This window comes from Sceloporus occidentalis, unplaced genomic scaffold, assembly GCF_023333645.1.
Source record: "Sceloporus occidentalis isolate IW3139 unplaced genomic scaffold, rSceOcc1.0.p SCAF_143, whole genome shotgun sequence".
Lineage (NCBI taxonomy): Eukaryota > Metazoa > Chordata > Lepidosauria > Squamata > Phrynosomatidae > Sceloporus > Sceloporus occidentalis.
This window is the reverse complement of record NW_028317123.1, coordinates 1,923,928-1,942,920: the sequence shown is the minus strand read 5'-3', so window position 1 is coordinate 1,942,920 and position 18,993 is coordinate 1,923,928. Positions and strand designations below refer to the sequence as shown.

At 43.1% G+C, this 18,993-nt stretch overlaps 1 protein-coding gene across 1 annotated transcript; it reads left to right on the top strand.

Moving 5' to 3' along the window:
- Nucleotides 1-295: 295 nt before the first annotated feature.
- Nucleotides 296-10,502, top strand: LOC149280963 (pleckstrin homology domain-containing family M member 1-like). Its single transcript, XM_089499923.1, has 13 exons — nt 296-382; nt 2,660-2,752; nt 3,631-3,881; nt 4,150-4,755; nt 5,151-5,535; nt 6,114-6,294; nt 6,389-7,258; nt 7,710-7,855; nt 7,978-8,171; nt 8,732-8,795; nt 8,915-9,072; nt 9,425-9,529; nt 10,454-10,502. The coding sequence occupies exons 1-13, from the start codon at nt 296-298 to the stop codon at nt 10,500-10,502; spliced, it is 3,189 nt and encodes a 1,062-aa protein (XP_089356049.1).
- The last annotated feature ends 8,491 nt before the right edge of the window (nt 10,503-18,993 follow it).

Sequence of the window (18,993 nt, the reverse complement as noted above, 5' to 3'; positions counted from 1 at the left end):
AAATAGCAAAACGCTGAGAAAAAGCTTTTTACCCCCCAATTTTTCACCATATTTTACAGGAAATTAGATGATATGATCACAATAATGGTATTAGAAGAAATAAAAAACAATATATAACAGCCATTGTCACTAAGGGTAGAAAAAGAATAAAACAGCCTGGTCAGTAAGGGGTTAATGTTAACTTCATCCTTACGAAGCCTGTCTGAACCAATCAGGAATAACAAAATTACATTGTGTTACATTATGCATACTCAGTGCTGTGCATCTCAACTGTATTACGCTGTATCTGTGCACCATGTACTATGTATTATGTACTCTGCGCTGTACACCACTTTGCCACCAGTGGCATAGACTTGTAGGTGTAAACATTCGGTGCTGCACGGTACATTATCGGCAGTGACAGGAACGAGTTTTGCGTACAGTAAACTATTAGCACTAGTAACAGCGGTGTGACTGTGTACTCGGTGCTGTAAGGTGCAGGGGCAGACACTGAAGCAGCGCCTATCTGGCTATCTGCGTGTGGACAGTTCACGTGCCGGGCATGGCCCTGCCCGCTCGCGTCATCGGAAGCCGGGACACGTGACCGGAAGCTGACCGGGAAGGCGGAAGCTGGGTTTGTTATTTCTATGTTGCTGGAGCTGCTGAGGATCGTTCGGAGGTGAGATCTTTCCCGCTTTTACCCCCACATCCTTATGCATAGGGGCTCCTTGCATTTGGTTATCCCCCCCCCTCCTCAGGCATTGGGGTATCTTTTCCTTCCCCCCTCCTCAGGCATTGGGGTATCTTTTCCTTCCCCTCAGGCATTGGGGTATCTTTTCCTTCCCCCCTCCTCAGGCATTGGGGTATCTTTTCCTTCCCCCCTCCTCAGGTTTTGGGGTATTTTTTCCTTCCCCCCTCCTCAGGCATTGGGGTATCTTTTCCTTCCCCTCAGGCATTGGGGTATCTTCTCCTTTGCTGCCCCTTCCTCACGCATTGTGTTATCTTCCCTTCAGACACTGGGGTATCTTTTCTTTTTCTCCCCATTGGGGTGGGGGGTACTTTCACCTCCTTTTCCCCTTAGCTCCCCTTCCCCTCTTTTTTTTCCCCCTCTTACAAAATATGTAAAGTATAAACATCTTGGGACACTGACATGTATGTTATATATCATTGTTATTATTATTTATACAGCGCTGGGTATTTATGCACAGCTTATATGCTACTGTGTGGTTATTTGGCACTCCGGCTACCCGCACTTTATAAAGGACATAAAAGTATGTTGGGAATTCTGCCTAAAGTAAGCAAATAGCCGGCATGTTGCTCATCCGGTTCACTGCCTTTTCTGCCACTGCTGAAGCATGCGCGGGTTTGCCCCGAATAACTTTAATGTATAGAAGGCTGAATGCTTTAATGTGATCCCCAGTATATGGCTGAGATCGTTCTCTATACTGTCCAGTCTTAAGACAAAATGAATCCCATCGAGACGAGGAACGCCAATAAACTCCAGCTTTTCCCGTCGTGCTAGTGCTGTTTGCATGTTACATCGAGCGGGTTGGGGGGTATTCCAAAGGCGTAGCGCACAAACAAGACGTCGACATTAAAACCCCAGTGATCCATGCGCGTCGATGTTCCAACTTGAAATTAATCTGTAAGGGTGCAAAATAAATCACAAAAGACGTTAAATAAACTCAGTTCACTTAGTTGGGAAGAATTATATCGGGGCTTCAGCAAACAAGCACCACGCTCGACGGGTTCCTGATTTACATCTGAAGTGCCACTGAATTCGGCTGTCAAAACAAAATTCTCTAGAATCTAGCAAAGCAGCGATTTATTGTGAATGCAAAGTTACATAAGCAGACCCAGACGGTCGTAAATGACTATTGTAACTGGAAACGGCTGATTTTTAATGGAATATCTTCATAGGCGTACAGAGACCCTTTATCACTCCCATCACTCCTGTGCTCCAATGGCCCTTTATCACTCCCATCACTCCTGTGTTCCAATGGCCCTTTATCACTCCCATTACTCCTGTGCTCCAATGGCCCTTTATCACTCCCATCACTCCTGTGCTCCAATGGCACGTTGTGTTTGCTGATCCAAGTATAAAAGGCTTAATTGATGGTTAGAAAACCCTTTTGTAATTAGGTTACAGCCAGAAATGTCCTTGTTTTCCACGAAAGCAGCTCAGTGACCCCATACTTTTGAATGGTAGTGTCATTGTACGTAAAGCTCTATCACCGGCCGGCTTGTGTCACGCAGCGTAACGATGCCTTTGCAGCTAATGTGATCGCATTCATTTTTGGACTTTTGGCCGGTTTCCACGTCCTGAACTTTGTGTTTTTAGCGGCGTGTCCCGAGACGAGAGCAGAAGTCACATGCTTCAGAGGATCCTTTTTTTTTAGTTTTAGTTTCCTACCTTTGCCCTATTTGTGGATTCAGTGGCTGCTATGTAACCCTACTGTCCCGAAACCTCTTCCCACTCCTTATGTGACCTCTAACACATTCCCAGAACCTTCATATCTCGTCGCTGCCCCCACTGAAGAAGCTCACTTCCTTCACTCGCAGAATCGCAGTCCTCGCTGCTCCGCACAAACTCAAGTTCCCTGTTTCTGCAATGAAAATGTGTAACGTTTGGAAAGCTGGCATCATACACTGACTAACATTTGCATATTTTTTTCCCCAGTTGTCATGTGATCTTTGTGCTATTCTGAAGGGCGCTGAAATGTATTCATCTCCTGCTCCCGAGAACGTTCAGGAGTCCAGAGACGTGAAGCTGGTAAGTAAAGTAAAGACTCAAACCTTAATCAGTCGTTGGTCTCGTCTTAGATTCAGGAGCCGTACGCCTACCCCATGCATGTTTAACCCCCCTCTCTGTATTACCCTCTACCACTGCTGCCGGGAGGCTATTCAACCCTTAGCCTTGTCTAAGACTTAAGGATTTCTAAACCTGCGGTCTGCATCAGCTCTAAGCTTTAAAACAGCGAGGTGCTTGTGGGTACGTTTTATGGTAAGAGTCCTAAACACATAAACCAAAACAATTAAAAAAGGATGATAATACGTTGGTGTGTTTATAAAGGGCCAACCCAGAAGCGCTCACCTGCCAGAAAGACTGACACGACCCTGTATAATGTATAACTAAATTATGAGATGACAGTCTGAAGTGTATTCGTTATAAAGGCTTAACTCGTTGGAGAATCACGGTGGGGTTGGTCCTTTATAAAGTAAAGTCAGGGATTTTATCTCTTCTGCAAACATCATCCCATCGTGAAAACAGAGATGAGTAAACATGACAGACCTGTCAAACCTGCATACAGGAGGCTGGCGTTATGGCATTCATTCTGAACCAGGCGGGATCCATTAGAACCGCCAGGCAGGAATCCATTGTTAACTAGTACAGGGACTGCAATGTAATCCTCTCCATTGTTCTGTCGTAAAAGAGAACAGGGTATTTTCTGCTCATTAGTTGTTTCCCGGATCGTCCCCTTCCGCCTCCTTGCATCTCGTGATTTGCTTTCTCATCACAATGCCTAATGCTGCCTGTGCTACACAGACAGAAAATGCCGCCAGCCTTCTAGTCTTTAAGCGACAATATTAGACATTGTGCAAACTGCTTTTCTATGAAATAAATGGTAATCAGCGTGTGCTTTTTGTCAGAGGATCACGAAGAAGTTATCCAGTTGTCTCAGAGAGCTTCAGGTCCGATACGTCACCACGGACGATGTGGTCACCAGCGAAGACAACGATGCAAACGGCCTCTGCGTGGCTTTGGAAGCCGTGTTCGTTCACGGCCTGAAACCCAAATTTATTAAAACAGAAGCTGACAGAAGGAAAGGAAGAAGCAGGGGCCGCCACGTGCCACTACCCCAGCCGGCCTACTGGCCTCTGCTGAAGGCCATCACTCACCGGTGAGCTGCATGATTCTGCTGTGGTGGAGTATCATTTCTGCAAAATAAAAAGAATTGCAATAGTGAAAATTTAAAGTTTTTGTTAATAGATTCCCTGATGGAACAGTTACTATAGCAACAAGTTGAGTTTTACAGGCAGATAGTTCCGTTTAGCACTTCACCCCAAATAACTGCATAATTATAGCAACAACCCCTTGCAGCCTCCCTAGGTTAAAATACTAGATGTCCCCGTATTGTTTCCATTCCTAATGCTTCTTGTCTTTTGCAGCAACGTGATCACTGAACTGGAGAGCGTGAGTTTCATTAACACCGATGTGGGCCGATGCCGCTCTTGGCTACGTCTCGCTCTGAATGACTGTCTCATGGAATGCTATTTCATTTCGTTACAAAGAGAAAAGTCTTGGCTGCTGGAATACTACCAGCCATGTGCATTGCTTCTAGATGCTGAAGACTGTGATGTGGTCCTTAGTTACCTACAAGGGCTGTCTTCCTTGACGTTCAATCTGTCCTACAAATCCTCCATTCTAAATGTATGGACAGCCACGCCGCTTTCGTTATCGGGACTGTGGGCCGAGGACACGGAGCGGTCAATACTGTCTCCTCATGCACCTCTCCGGCGGAAATCATTGGACTCTGTCTCTCAGTCCTCCAGCTCTGATGACACCAACAGCTCCGTGCTGCAGGAGGGCAAAGGGATCATAGAGTCGTCATCCATGAGTCTAGAAACCAACAGTTCATCATCTCAGCTCTCCTCCAGCCTTGGCTCAGACGAACAGCCACATGCCAGGGCCCCTGTTATACTAGGGAGCCCCGATATCTCCTCCTGCGAAGTAGATTCCACAGAGCCGGAAGAGTCAGAAAAGTCTAACGCTGAGTGAGTCCTTCTGTCTGTTTTGTAGTTTAATTGTTGTTATGGTGGTATTCTATTTTTTGTGCTTGTCCCGATCAATTGTTTCCTTTCAGATAATATCCAATGGCTAACGGTCTACTCAAAAAGTGCCAACATGACACCTGTCTTGTAAACCTGACAGCACTGCTAACACAACTGCTCGCCTTGAATAAAAATGAATACAGATATTTTATATGCCCCACAGAGGTCCTGTCTGTGCCTTGAGGTTGTGCTAATAGGCTATATCTTTAAAAGGTGAAAATGTAGATGTTTCATAGGCTTCTTTGCTGCAGAACATTAAAATATTGGGGTGACTACCCACACACCCTGTTCCCTGTAAAGTTAAATGCACAGACCTAATGTTTCCTCTTTTTTCTCAGGGATGCGGAACCCAGTCTCCCTCTAGTATCTAACGCAACTCCCACCGATGATCTCCCGGACGAGCTGTCCGAGAAAGAGACCGGACCTGAGGCTGAAGACTTCAAGACGCAGGGCTTGAAACGCGAAAGACAGTTGTCGGAACCTGAAACTCTCCAGTCAGCTGTTTTATTAAAACCACAATCGGAAAACGAGCCGACGAGCGCAGAGCCTCCAAGCCACGATAGCAGTAATCAGAATTACTCATGTGACACATCAGCGGGGAAGACACATGCTACCGTTCCCCAAACCGAAGCAGTCGAGGAACGTGTCGGGGACAGCAGATCTAGCAACCCGGAAAAAAGCGTTCTGCTTAAATGTGAGCCTTGTCCTGTTGCTGAACTCACAGTGAGTACCTGGTGTAGTGTAAGTCATTGGTTTATTAAGGTCCTCGCAATACGAGCCTTTATCATTAGCATTTAAAGCGACACATCAAAGCGGAAGTAAGCTTTGGATTGCCTTTTTTTCCCCTTGTGAACCCTACATAAATAAATAAAAATACAAGTTTGCTTTAAGGTACGATTTCATCTGTACTTTGTGCTCGCAAATAGTTTTATTTTACATGTGATGACTATATGCTATGCCTGGTACAGAAGATTGCTAGTTTGGTCTAGTTGTGAAAACATTTTACCGATATATTTAAAAATGTAATAGTTTGTTTTTTTGCATTGAGGAAACTTTCATTTTTAAGGATTCCTAAATGCGTTCTTATGAATAGACCGAGTGTTAATGTGTGATGCAAGCAGAAGGGGTAGAGGGGTATAGTGTGAAGGGTATAAGCACCCAGGAGACAAGTGTAAAATAAAATCAAAGCATCACAGAATTTGATGGCAGATAAACCTACCCTGAGTATAAGAGCAAGGACTTAACGCAATAAGTATCTGCTGAAGTTCTAGATTCATCCGTTTTCTCTTTTGTGTCTTCAGAAAAGCAGAAGCTGGATCTCCGAAGATGATTTCCAGAGACCAGAACCTGTTATCCCTACCGATCAGATGCAGAAAGGAAGTTTTCTCCCTTCCCAGCCCCTGAACCAATTAATCGGCGACTCTACCCAGTTTTCCGACCAGATCAGTAAATCCTTCAATGTCGTCCGCAGGCGGCAAATAGGTAACGATTACGGGGAATTCATATGGGTGGCTGGGAATGCTTTCCAGATTCAGATTAATATATATATATATGTGACGTGGTGTTTTTAATTCAGGCCTTTCAAACCCTTTCCGGGGTCTCTTGATGCTGGGTTGTCTCGAACGAAGAAATGCCTTGGGATTGTACAAGAGCTTTTATTGCGAGCTGACGCCATACGAATTCCGTCTGTTCCTCAAAGGAGAAGAGCAAATCTGCCTTGAGAACTGTTCGCTGTTTCGGTGCGAGTCTGTGGGTCCCGCGTACAGCGATGGGCGCTTTGAGCTGCACTTTCCTGCTAAAAAGCTGTATTTACGGGCTCCTTCGGAAGGTGAAGCCCAGGATTGGGTGGAAAGACTGCAGGAGGCTGTAGAGAAATTCCGCCCTCAGAAAGAAGAGGCTTGGGAGGTTTTACAGTACCCCGAGTCCCCCAGCGATCTGGAAAACAAAACGCCTTCTCTTGGTGGGAGCACGCGGTCTGCTCAGGACTTCAGTTGGGTTTCTCCGTTTGAAGCAGAACCAGACGCTCTGAAAGAGTCCATACTCTACATGAAAATCCATAAACGCTGGACCCAGTGTATTTTCTCCTTATCGGATAGAGTCCTGCGGTGCTATTTACCCAAGAACCCTGAGAAAGTTTTATACAGCTCTTACAGCATCGAGATGGTCCGAGACATCTTACCAGATGCCAATTTGGGAAGCCCTTCTTGTTTCCGATTGGTAACCTCGAAAGGTTCCATACAGCTACAGGCAGAGAGCTCATTAGAGGCCAAGGCTTGGAGGGAGCTTGTCCGCGCTGCGTACCTCGAGTCAGAAGAGGACTCGGCCTTTGTACCCGGAGATGGAAAAATCGAGATAAAATCCCATATCCGGGAACATCCCCTCTTCAAGTACCTGCTCCACATTCCCACCGAGATGGGCCTGGACTCTCAGAACTTCAAGTGTGCAGGTTAGTAAACCTACATTGAAGTGTGCATTCAGTCTTAAGGCATTTAATAATTAAAGGGAAACTTTTACACTAATTATATTTGGCTCAAGTGATTAAATTTTTTACTTTCGGAGAGAAGACGGATAACAAGTTGTTAATGACACAAAACCTCTTAAGCAGGGAGGAACACGGTAATTGCTACAGCTCAACTACCACGAAAACGGGTAATCTACTTAGACGGCTATAGTAGGCATGAAAAGGGGAATCTGCCCCCGACTTGTTTTGATTGTGGGGGTGTTTTGATAATGCATTGTTAGTTTTTGGGATGGAAACTTAACGGTTTAGTTACTAAAACCCATGAATGTTCTGCGGAACTAATACGCGTCAGGTATGAATGGTTATTCCAGAGCGCAGACCGTGAATGAGTGCATCGCCATTGATGCTTTCTTTTCACATTCTCTTTTCCTCGCAGGTTGCCACAAACAGATCGGATTCCAGTTTGGGAAAGCGAAGCTCTGTGGTTTCTCTGGGCTTTATTACTGTGAATGGTGCCACCAAGATCAAGGTTCGGTCATCCCCTCTAGAATGATGCACAACTGGGATATAACGGAGAGAGCGGTACGTACTTGTCATATCTAATGCTTTCCGGCTGCTTCGTGGCCTCGTGTTCATGTTGTGCTATGCATTGTGGAGCGCTTCCCTGCCTGCTGTGTGACGAAAATCCCTCATCCTTCCACTAGGTGTCGAAACCAGCTTTGAACTTCTTGAATATGGTGCAAAACGAGCCCTTAATGAACGTGCAGTATTTGAACCAGCGTCTGTATCAACACACGCAGACTATGTATGAGATTAGCCACAGCCGAGAGAGACTCCGGTTGCTGGGGGAGTATCTCGTAACGTGCCGCAGCGGAGCCCTACAGGAGTTGAACAAGAGGTGGGTTACCTATTGATAATGATTTTGTTGCACACGGATTAGATTAATCCCCCAAAAATTCCCACAGTTTGGGCCGTTGTGAACTGATGCGGACAGTGCTGATTAAAATAATCTCTCGCTGTAAAGACTCAAATCTTAATCAGTCGTTGGTTTTGTCTTAGATTCAGGAGCCATATGCCTATCTCATGTATGTCTAAATCCCCCCCCCCCCCATTGTGTGGAGGTACATTTTGCATATATATTTACCTATAGATGAGATGGTTGGAGAACGGCTGAAGTGTTTCCTTTCTGAGTTGGGTAGTGTGCTGAGGAGTCAGCTGACCACCCCCCACGCATTTCCCCAATTTCTTCGCATGCGTTGTGTTTTCACAAATGAAACTGTACTCGAGTACCACCTAGTGCCTGTTTAATGAACTGAGTGTCCAACTATCTCTCTGCCATCTGCCGGGCTCCCTGGTGTTTTATGATTTATTTGGGTATAGCCCTATGATTTTATTCCACAGTTCTCACCATTCAATTTCATTCTTTTTTTTTTATATTGTGTTTTGTTGTTTTTTTAGCTTAGACCAACGGACCTATCTTCTGGATTGTGCCCACACTTACAGCCTGCGGGACCTAAAGCAGGTATAGCACGCCTGGCCCGTTTGATCTAAATAATATTTACAATGACTTGATAATTTCATTTACAATAACTTGGTATTTTCTACTTATTCGCTGACGGCAGAAATCTCTGTACCTTGCAGATCGCGGACGGCGCGTTCGAGCCCATCCTCCAGTCGGTCTTGGAGTTCGCAAGTCACCACGTCTACGCATGCGAGCTCTGCAGGCAGAGAGGATTCATCTGCCTGATCTGTAACCGCAATGAGATAATTTACCCCTTCCAGTTTGAAACTACCATCAGGTGAGACTGGTAATTGCACGATCTGTGAATTAGATTCTCCACTTATGGGTCAGGCCATCACATGCACATGGAGAAGGTTCACTGAGGAACTTAAGCCATCAGACACATGTTCATGGGTTCAAGTATTCATGGTTCACATACAACATCAACTCCCTGTGCCTCGGCTCCTATCCTCATGGGTGCTAACCGGTGAAACCTGCTCTGTGTGTAATTTAAATGGTTAATGTACCAGCCCTGAGAGAAAGCCATGAATGATTGGTGGACCTCTGTCATCTACTTCCCATCAAATATATTTAAAAGGTTTCCATAGCAGATGGGTTCATTGCTTGTACCGTTATCTTCTCACAACTAGATGCGGCGACTGCAAAGCAGTCTTCCACAGACCCTGCAAAACGCAGAGGAACCCGTGCCCTCGCTGTGTAAGGAGGAAGAAGTACCAGGTTCAGGGCATGAAGATGTGAGTCAGACAGAAAGCTGCAAGGAAGCCGGTTATTGTTCTGAGCAAAGAACAGGAAGCCGTTTCCCGCAGCGCGTCCGGCAGCTGCCGACACCTGGCCTGTTATGTCTCCTTCTCCTGCTCTTCCACCCAGAATTTGCACATATAAACATTTGCACTTACACAGTTTCTGGCCATTCATTTGACGGATTAACGGTTCTACGGCGAATGAATGAAGGAGCCACATTCTGAAACTCTACTTTAAATTAAAGGTCGTATATTATGGTAGAGATCTGACGTGTCTCCATAATTGTCTTTTAACCATTGGCGTGGTAATTCTTTTGTACATACATGGCATCGGAGTGCAAACTTACATTGTTCTGTTTTTTTTTTTCCCTGTACTTGGGTATTCCCGTGCTGGGTCTGGGGTTCTTTCCCATAATGCTTGGTGGTCTAAGAACCTACTTACAAGATTTTATGTCACCGCATCTTGTTCTTGACCCTATTAAACAAGTTGTCCACATAGTCCCCTTCTGTCGGGGTCTTTAGGTGTGTGAGAAAAGCATTTGGCTATTTAAAGTCACCTTCTGTGCCACACGGAAGACCCCCTGGAATGTTTGCATTATGTAACTAGCTTCACTACGGGGTCTCACGCATATGACACTACTACATTAAGTCATAATGTTCTTTTTAGTGTGTCTTCTAAAAAGTGTGCAAAAAAAAAAAACTCTTTACAGTCTTCCTTTAAAATAAATCAAGTCGTTGCCAAGGATTTTTTAACCCCTTGCTTGTAGATGGCTGTTTAAAGTTATTAAGTTAAATGCATTTTGAAGGCATTTGAGGCTTTTTTCCCCTCCTGTCCCCAATTCTTTAATAATAATAATAATACATTTTTCAATACATTGGAAAAAAAAATTCAAATCTCCAAAATCTGTATTTTTGTAGGTTATCTCACTGGGAATATATAGAGAACCGTCACAGCTGCTATCCCTAAAACTGACTTTGTGCCTTTCATAAATTCATCCTCCGGTCTCCAAGGTAAATAGAGGAGAGTTGCTTTGGTCCGCCATCTTTTTATGGCCGCAAAATGTATAGTAGTTAGATGATTAAATGACTGTATATACTGTATAGAAATAAAATATAGGAATAGAGGAGGGACAAAGTTACTAAGATATTAAGGATATACAACTCAAGGGCTCTGTTCTTTCTTTTGGGGGAAGGTGGGCTCTACATTATTAAAGTGGTTACTCCTTTAACCGTGGCCTTACATTGTGGCCCCCACTGTGCTTTAACCCCTTAATGACAAAGCCCGTACATGTACGGGCTCAAAATGCTTTGTTTTCAATGGGTTTAGGGACCGCCTATTGTCCTTAAGGGGTTAATGTGGTGAGAAAAACTTGATGTTAAACCCTTGGAAGTTGTTGGAGATTCGCTAAGGGGATAAAAACAACTTCTTTGTTGTTTGTCCTTGAGTCGATCAAGGTCTAGGTTGGCAGAGATCAGACGGGGGGTGGCCTGGGGGGGTCGGGGGCGACATTGTACACAAGAAAGCGTCTCCTGTTCAACAAACACCTTACAAATCTCTGATCTGAAGACACTTCCCGATCAAGCTAAGGAACCATCTGTTACATGACCCGGAGCTTTAAAATTCTACAATTAAATAAATCATTTAATGTATTTAAAATGTTAAACCGTGTGCCAAACTGCATTGTGATCATGTAATCAAAAACATTTTGTTAACATGAAGGTCATCTCAAAATCGCTTGTTTTTATTTGTTTTGTTTCTAAATTATTCTTGTAATAAATACGATTTTGAAGTTTTTACGGTTGTCGGCCTTGTATTATTTTTGCGGGGGATGTAGCGACATACAACAACGGTCTTTAACCCATCTGAATTGCTGTCAGTTTGGACTGGGGGTCAGATTTTGCCCGGTTTACCTGCAAATCCACCTGGAGTGAGAGATCACGGACGTTATGTGACCCACTCCCTCCCGTCTTATCTACCACCCTCTCAGTAAACAGGTATTAAGAAGAACAGCCTTCAAAGTAAATCTTCCTGACATTCCATCTACGCCTCCGACCCGCTAGTTTTAGATTATGGTCCTACTGTATTAGCCTCTACCACTTCTGCTGGGAGGCTGTTTCACTTAACTACCACACTCTCGGTAAAGTAAGGAAATCTTCCTGACATTCCATCTAAGCCTTCTATTCATTCCATTCCATCTAAAACCTTCTAGTTTTAGTTTCTGGCCTCTTGTAACGTTTCTCCCCCTTTGACATAAACTTCCCTCCTGTACTCTGTTAAATTCCTTTATGTATTTAAATGTTTCTATTACATCTCCCCTCTCTCTTCCCAAGCCGGACCTATTGAGACCCCGTAGACATATTTCAGTACATCTTCAATAGGCGCGCAAGCCCAATCATTTCTTTACATTGTATATATTTTTTAAAAACAATTACCGTATTTGCTCGATTATAAGACGACCCTGATTATAAGACGACCCCCCAAAATCTGAATATTAACTTAGGAAAAAAGAAAAAGCCTGAATATAAGACGACCCTAAAGGAAAAAAGTTTTACCAGTAAATGTTAATTCATGTAAACTATTTTTTTTAATAAAAGCTATGATTGAGAAAAATATTTTTTTTGTTTTTATTTCTTGTATTTTCCAGCCTGTCCCCCAGTTACGCACATCTGCCCCCAGGCTTGCCACACCAATATGGCACTGTGGCCCATGATATGCCTTTTAACCCTCTATATGCCACTGTGCCCCATGGTATGCCTTTTGACCCCCTATATGCCACTCTGCCTCCAGAAATGCCTTATACCCCTATATCCCATTCTGGCATTTAGGGGGTTAAAATGCATATTATGGGGCAGAGTGGCATATAGGGAGGTATAAGGCATTTCAGGAGGCAGAGTGGCATTAAGGGAGTTAAAAGGCATTGTATAGAGCACTCTGCCTCCAGAAATGCCTTATACCCCTATATGCCACTCTGGCATTTAGGGGGTTAAAAGGCATATTATGGGGCAGAGTGGCATATAGGGAGGTATAAGGCATTTCAGGAGGCAGAGTGCTCTATTAAATGCCCCCTTAACGCCACTCCAGAAATGCCCTATGCCCCCATTTAACTAATACACACACACACACACACTCTCGACCCCGATTAGAAGACGAGGGGTATTTTTCAGAGCATTTGCTCTGAAAAAAACCTCGTCTTATAATCGAGCAAATACGGTATAAAAAATTTGGGGTTTTTAGCGGCTTTCTTTACATTTTGGGTGTTGCTTCCTACTTCTCTGAAACGTGAAGCCACAAAGTAAACATCGGTCTTCTACTGGGGGGAAAAAATCACTGTTATGAGTAGAAAAAAAGAAACGAATACCAATCTTAGCTTCTTAAATATCGACTTTAATGTGCACAAGCTGTAGGTAGTTTCAATAAATTAACAATTAATTAGCTATTTTGCTAAATTTTTGCATAATCATTAAAACACATTTCTATAAAAAAAAAAATGCATTAATCAGATTATTTACGGTATATTTTTGAGAAAATCAGAAAATAAAATAGAAACATTTTATCCATCTAAATGTTTAAGACAATTCAACTTCGTAACGCCAGCTTTATGCCAAATACCAGCGACCGCATCTGCGTCCGCCCACAAATATATCTATATATACCCAAAGTCTTGTTTCTAGGGAGATCGATCACTTTCTGCAACCACCAAACACACATTTCTGTACAATAACGGGAACAGAGAAGTAAAACTAAAGCATTTCATATAGGGGGAGGGGGGGGTCGGTTTGCATTAATGAGCTGTTAAAAAAAGCCCTACAAAAACATTTCCTTTAGCATAAGCGGGTAGAAACCATCTAATGCTTCCTATCGCCTCCTCCACCCTTAGAAAGGTTGCCCGAGCCAATCAACAGCAACCAGTAACTTAATAATAAAAAATGTATAACTTAATGGGGAGGAATAATTCTGTAGTATCTACCAATTAAAATTTTACCATGGGCACTGGCGTAACTACAGGGGTCCCATCTGCGATGGGGCCCGTGCCTCTAGGGGGCCCGGTGCGACCCTGCGACCCCTTCTTCCTGTCTCCTCGTACCCGTTCAAAATAGTTTAGAAAAGGGCCCTTCGGGCCTGGACCGCACCACCGTGTGTGAGCAGCCGGACAGCAAGCTGCACAAGCGGTGAGAGGTAAGTGGGGGTGAGATGTATGTATATGTGCAAATGTGTTTGTATATACGTATGTATGTGAGCATGAATGTGAAATTGTGTGTGTGCATGGATGTGTCATTTTGTGTGTGCGTGTTTTTGTGTGTGCATGGATGCATAATTTTGTGTGTGTGTGAGCATGGATGTGTAATGTGTGTGTGTGCATGGATGTGTAATGTGTGTGTGTGTGCGTGTGAGCATGGATGTGTAGGCGTACGTTCGTGTGAGCATGGATGTGTAGGCATATACGTGCGTGTGAGCATGGATGTGTAGGTGTATGTGTGTGTGAGCATGGATGTGTAGGTGTATGTTTGTGTGAGCATGGATGTGTAGGTGTATGTGTGAGCATGGATGTGTAGGTGTATGTGTGTGTGAGCATGGATGTGTAGGTGTATGTGTGTGAGCATGGATGTGTAGGCGTACGTGCGTGTGAGCATGGATGTGTAGGTGTACGTGCGTGTGAGCATGGATGTGTAGGTGTACGTGCGTGTGAGCATGGATGTGTAGGTGTACGTGCGTGTGAGCATGGATGTGTAGGCGTACGTGTGTGTGAGCATGGATGTGTAATGTGTGTGTGTGTGTGTGTGTGTGTGTGAGAGCATGGATGTGTAAGTGCATGAAATGGAAAGTGTGCTAGAATTAATGTGTACATGTTTGTTAGTGTGTTCATATATGTGTGCCAGAGTGTATGTTGGAAGGGGGGGCAAAGAAGGCACAGACAAGTGAACCCCAGATGAATTACAATGGAAGACTCTGTAGAGTATATATTTTAGACCCAAGGTCAGTATAAACATATCAGCGGTCATTATAATCGGGAATTTAACTCACCTGACATTGTATACAGATCAATAACACGCTGTGCTGGCCGAACAATGTGTTCATTCATACGAGGTGACCACACGTCTCCCCGTGAATAATGTGCGTGTGTTTAATAACACGCAGTGAATTGTGGCCGTGGACAGGTATGATCACCTGATTAATGTGAACAAGCAGACGGTTCTTTTGCTTCCAGTATGTTATGGTTGATATCCCTGCTTGAATGCAGGTGACTCAATTCAATGTATCTTTAAATAATGCCAAGTGAAGGCTTCCATGATGACCGGTGCTAGGGCCATTCAGCACATTTGGTGAATAAGTACGTAGAGTCTTCCCAATGCATATTAAAGGGTTAATATTTCAAGAGTCAGCTAATTTAGAAAGTTCTCAGGTATGCCAATCATCTGGAATTGTTACGAAAAATACAGATTTAAAAGGAGGAAAAATGTTAGAAGAAGAGAACATAATCTAAAATGAGAGGAACGTTGGCTTAAATGGAATGGAAGGAAGTTTTACTTTACTGAGAGGGTGGTAGATAAGTGGAACAGCCTCCCAGCAGAAGTGGTAGAGGCTAATGCAATGAAGGGAGTTAAACATGCATGGGATAGACATACGACTCCTGAATCTAAGACGAGACCAACGACTGATTAAGGTTTGAGTCTTTACAGCAGGAGAAGCAGGCAACTAGACGGGGGTCGAATGGGGGCCGATCTGCTGGTAAATTCTATATTTCCAATTGAAATCCACTCCAGCATCAGACAGGTGTTTTTTCCTCTCTTGAAAAAAAAAACAAGAACCGTATCTTCTAAAAGTTGATTCTATGTTACGTGATTATTCCGAGTGGTTTGAAGGTCATCGGGTGGTATATACAGGATTTATATATTTATTTATATATTTTTATCTATTTATTTTTATATTTATCTATTTATTTATATACATTCTCTATATTTATTAAATATTGTTATATATATTTATCTATATATATATATATATATAGTGGCGGCTTCAGATCCTGTGTCTGAGGAAGTGAGTGAATCTCAGTACCGAGATTTCTGCTCGAAATTGTTGAGCAGGAAATTTTAAGCGAGACAAATAGGCAAGTCGAGACCAGCCGTAGCCCGGCCTCCAGCCTCCTCAGACCTGCCTCTCCCTAGTACTCAGGATCCAAGCCACACTTGGCATTGCCTCTGCTCCACCGAGCTCCCATACCGATCACTCGCCCCGCTTCTTTCACTCGCTCCCATGATTATCTGATTATCAGCGAGCCTCCCAACCCGGGGCGCTGCCCTCGGCACAAAGACCTGCGCCTGTCCTCATGCTGCGTGCCCACCATTCCAGCCTGGCACCATTAATAAACCTGGGGATTACGCCTCTCCGCAAGACAACAAATTTCCAATTTCTCTTTATTTTTAAAGACAGAATGTGAGACGCGATAAGAAATCAGTCCTGTGAAGATAAGCAGGTAAGACTCGTCATTTTAGCTTAGTATTTTTATCTTGATCGTTGCGTTACACACCGGGCTTGACAGGTATGATATATATATGTATATGTGTATGTATGTGTGCATGTGTGTGTATGGTACAGAAACCCAAAAATGCAAGTTTTCAGCCCACATTCTACATATATCTCTAAATATGGTTAGTCTCAAACTGCCAGTTTTTTTTAATTAAGCTTAAAACCTTGGAAAAGACCAACTCACTACGTCATTCAGATGTAACCTTTCGAGCGTCGGTAGACAACTAAATCTCCACTTGCAGGCAAACGATTAAAAACATATTTATTATTTTTTTTGTAAGTTAAATTTTATATTGTAAATGTTTGTGTTGTATCATAATTTCCCACCACTTACATCGTTTCGATATAAAAATGGAAACAAATTTTTTTTTTTATTAATCAGTGTTATTTTGTATATTGTAATTTTTTTTTAAAAGTTGTAAAATAATGGCAGCTGGTAGCATTCTGAATTATTTCAGAATTATTTGCAGATGATATTTTAACAATTTTATCGTATTGCAAATAATTTATGGAATTTGGGGAATAATCTTGAAACCAACGAGCATAGTTTTTTTCTAAAAACTCTAAGAATGGAAAACTGGGGTGCCCCAAATATCTGCTCCCCACAAATTAAGGAGGCGAAACATAAGGTGGTTTAGCTGTCGACCCTTTGCATATTTTTAATCGGTGCATAAAGGTCAAGATGGGTCAAGGACCCATTGGGATGACTACAAGATGGGTCACGGCCCCATTGGAATGTCTACAAGATGGGTCAAGGCCCCATTGGGATGACTACAAGATGGGTCAAGGCCCCATTGGGATGACTACAAGGTGGGTCAAGGCCCCATTGGGATGACTACAAGATGGGTCAAGGCCCCATTGGGATGACTACAAGATGGGTCAAGGCCCCATTGGGATGACTACAAGATGTGTCAAGGCCCCATTGGGATGACTACAAGGTGGGTCAAAGCCCCATTGGGATGACTACAAGATGGGTCAAGGCCCCATTGAGCTTAAATTTGGAGGTAACCAACAATTTGAAGACAAGACCTCAAATATCTGGTCAATTCACCAACATAACTCCGAATGCTGAATTATTCAAGCTGTTACAGTCTGATTCTTGAAGATTTCCCACCACGCCCTTGTACCCATTTCGTTGTTTGTTTAATGCCACGTTGTACGGCAATTATTATATTGCTTTAAAAAAAAAACATGAAATGGACCATGGAAAACAACCCCGTTCTTTTTGATTGGTAACTGTAACCGTAACATTCTTTGGATAAAAGAAATCTAAAGACGAGAAGAGCTTCGGCGATAAAGGTTTATCTTTGGTTTGCAGCTTCTAAAGCAATTGTTATCTGCGGTGTGTCAGAACCTCGCACACACAATGCGTTGGTAATGACACACAGGAACCTTGCTTTTCCTGTGTTGGATCTACGCTTCGCAGACTTGTTTTGACTCTTTTAAACAGTGGGGGGAAAACAGGAAGGTCAAGGGACTTGACAGAGACCGAAAAAAAAAGATATGATTTAATGTGCATTTTTTTCATCTGTCCCGCCATTTCTGGTCCATTTTTCAGTTTTTCGGTGGCGGAGTTATTCATTTTTTATTTAAAAGTAATGGTATTTAAGGTACCACTTAGACTTCTTAATTTATTTAAGTTGAACCCCGCTTTCCTCCTTCCAAGAGCCAGTCAGCTTTACCCAAAGGAAAGGAAGAACATATTAGGAGTCAACTACTTCTTAGGATCTAGACGATAACACGGCCTCTCACTTCTGATCAAGAACATTTCTGGTGAATTAATCATAGTTATCTAATTCTTTTAATTCCAATGCATTCGTTTACCAAGTCGTATGGACCATAAAAGTTTGGATTTGGGCATGGGGCATGTCCACTTAAAGCACTTTAAATGGATGCCTCATTTTATATAATTCCAGGTACATTAACCATACCTAGAGGTTTATTCACGAAAGGCAGAGTTGTCAGGAGAGTTGTGGTTTCAACTCCTTCACCTCATTATTTATAATGACGGCCCAACCCTGGCAGGTTCCTCCAGGTAGAAGGGCTGAGCTGGGCCTATTTCATGCAACGTGTAAGGAGACTTTGAAGAAATCTTACTTATTTAACTACACATTATATAGGGCCAGCCAAGTTCTTCCTGCAGCAGAAGCTCACCAAGGATGGACCTTCATAACTGTTGAAACTCCAATTCCCCTGCAAGATCTTCTGGCAGCTCTCCTGTAAAGAATAAACCCCATTGTTACTTTTTTATTAGATGTTTTCTTATATATGTATAGTGTCACAAACTTCTTTGGACTAGGCATATAGAGTAGATATACAATGAACAGTAGATATACAGTAGATATACAATGTATGACACTGTTGAAAGGGTGAGTGACTTTGCATGATGGTCCATTAAAAGACCCCAGGGGTTCCTTCTTCAGAGAAAGGGACATCCTAGAGGTTGAAAGCGAAAATGTGATCTTATTTTACTCCATGATAATTGGTCCTCTAAATGGTATCACCAACATCTGTACTCAAAGAATCTCAGCTTCTGTGTTGAGCGCACCAGACCTTCTCTTATCTCCTGCCTCCCATGAATTCCTCCTCATTCCAGTTGACTTGTGGGTGTCTCCTGCTTTTTTCTTTCTTTCATCTGACTCATCCCGCTCCAGGTCCTACGATTGCAAAATCTACTCCTATATCCAGTGTGCCCTGTTCTCCGAGATCCAGAAATAGCTAATTGGAGTTTGTCTCGAAATATTTGTTTTCATAACACAGCGTTTCAGAGTATTTTAGCATTCTTTATTAGATCGAAATTAATATATTCCCTGATGTCTGAATTATATGCGATTAAGAAGCATGTTCTGTGCCATTAACCCTCCCCTCCTGAACTTAAAATATGCCAAATATGTATACACGTCTCTTCACGTCAAGAGCATCTAGGTCTTCT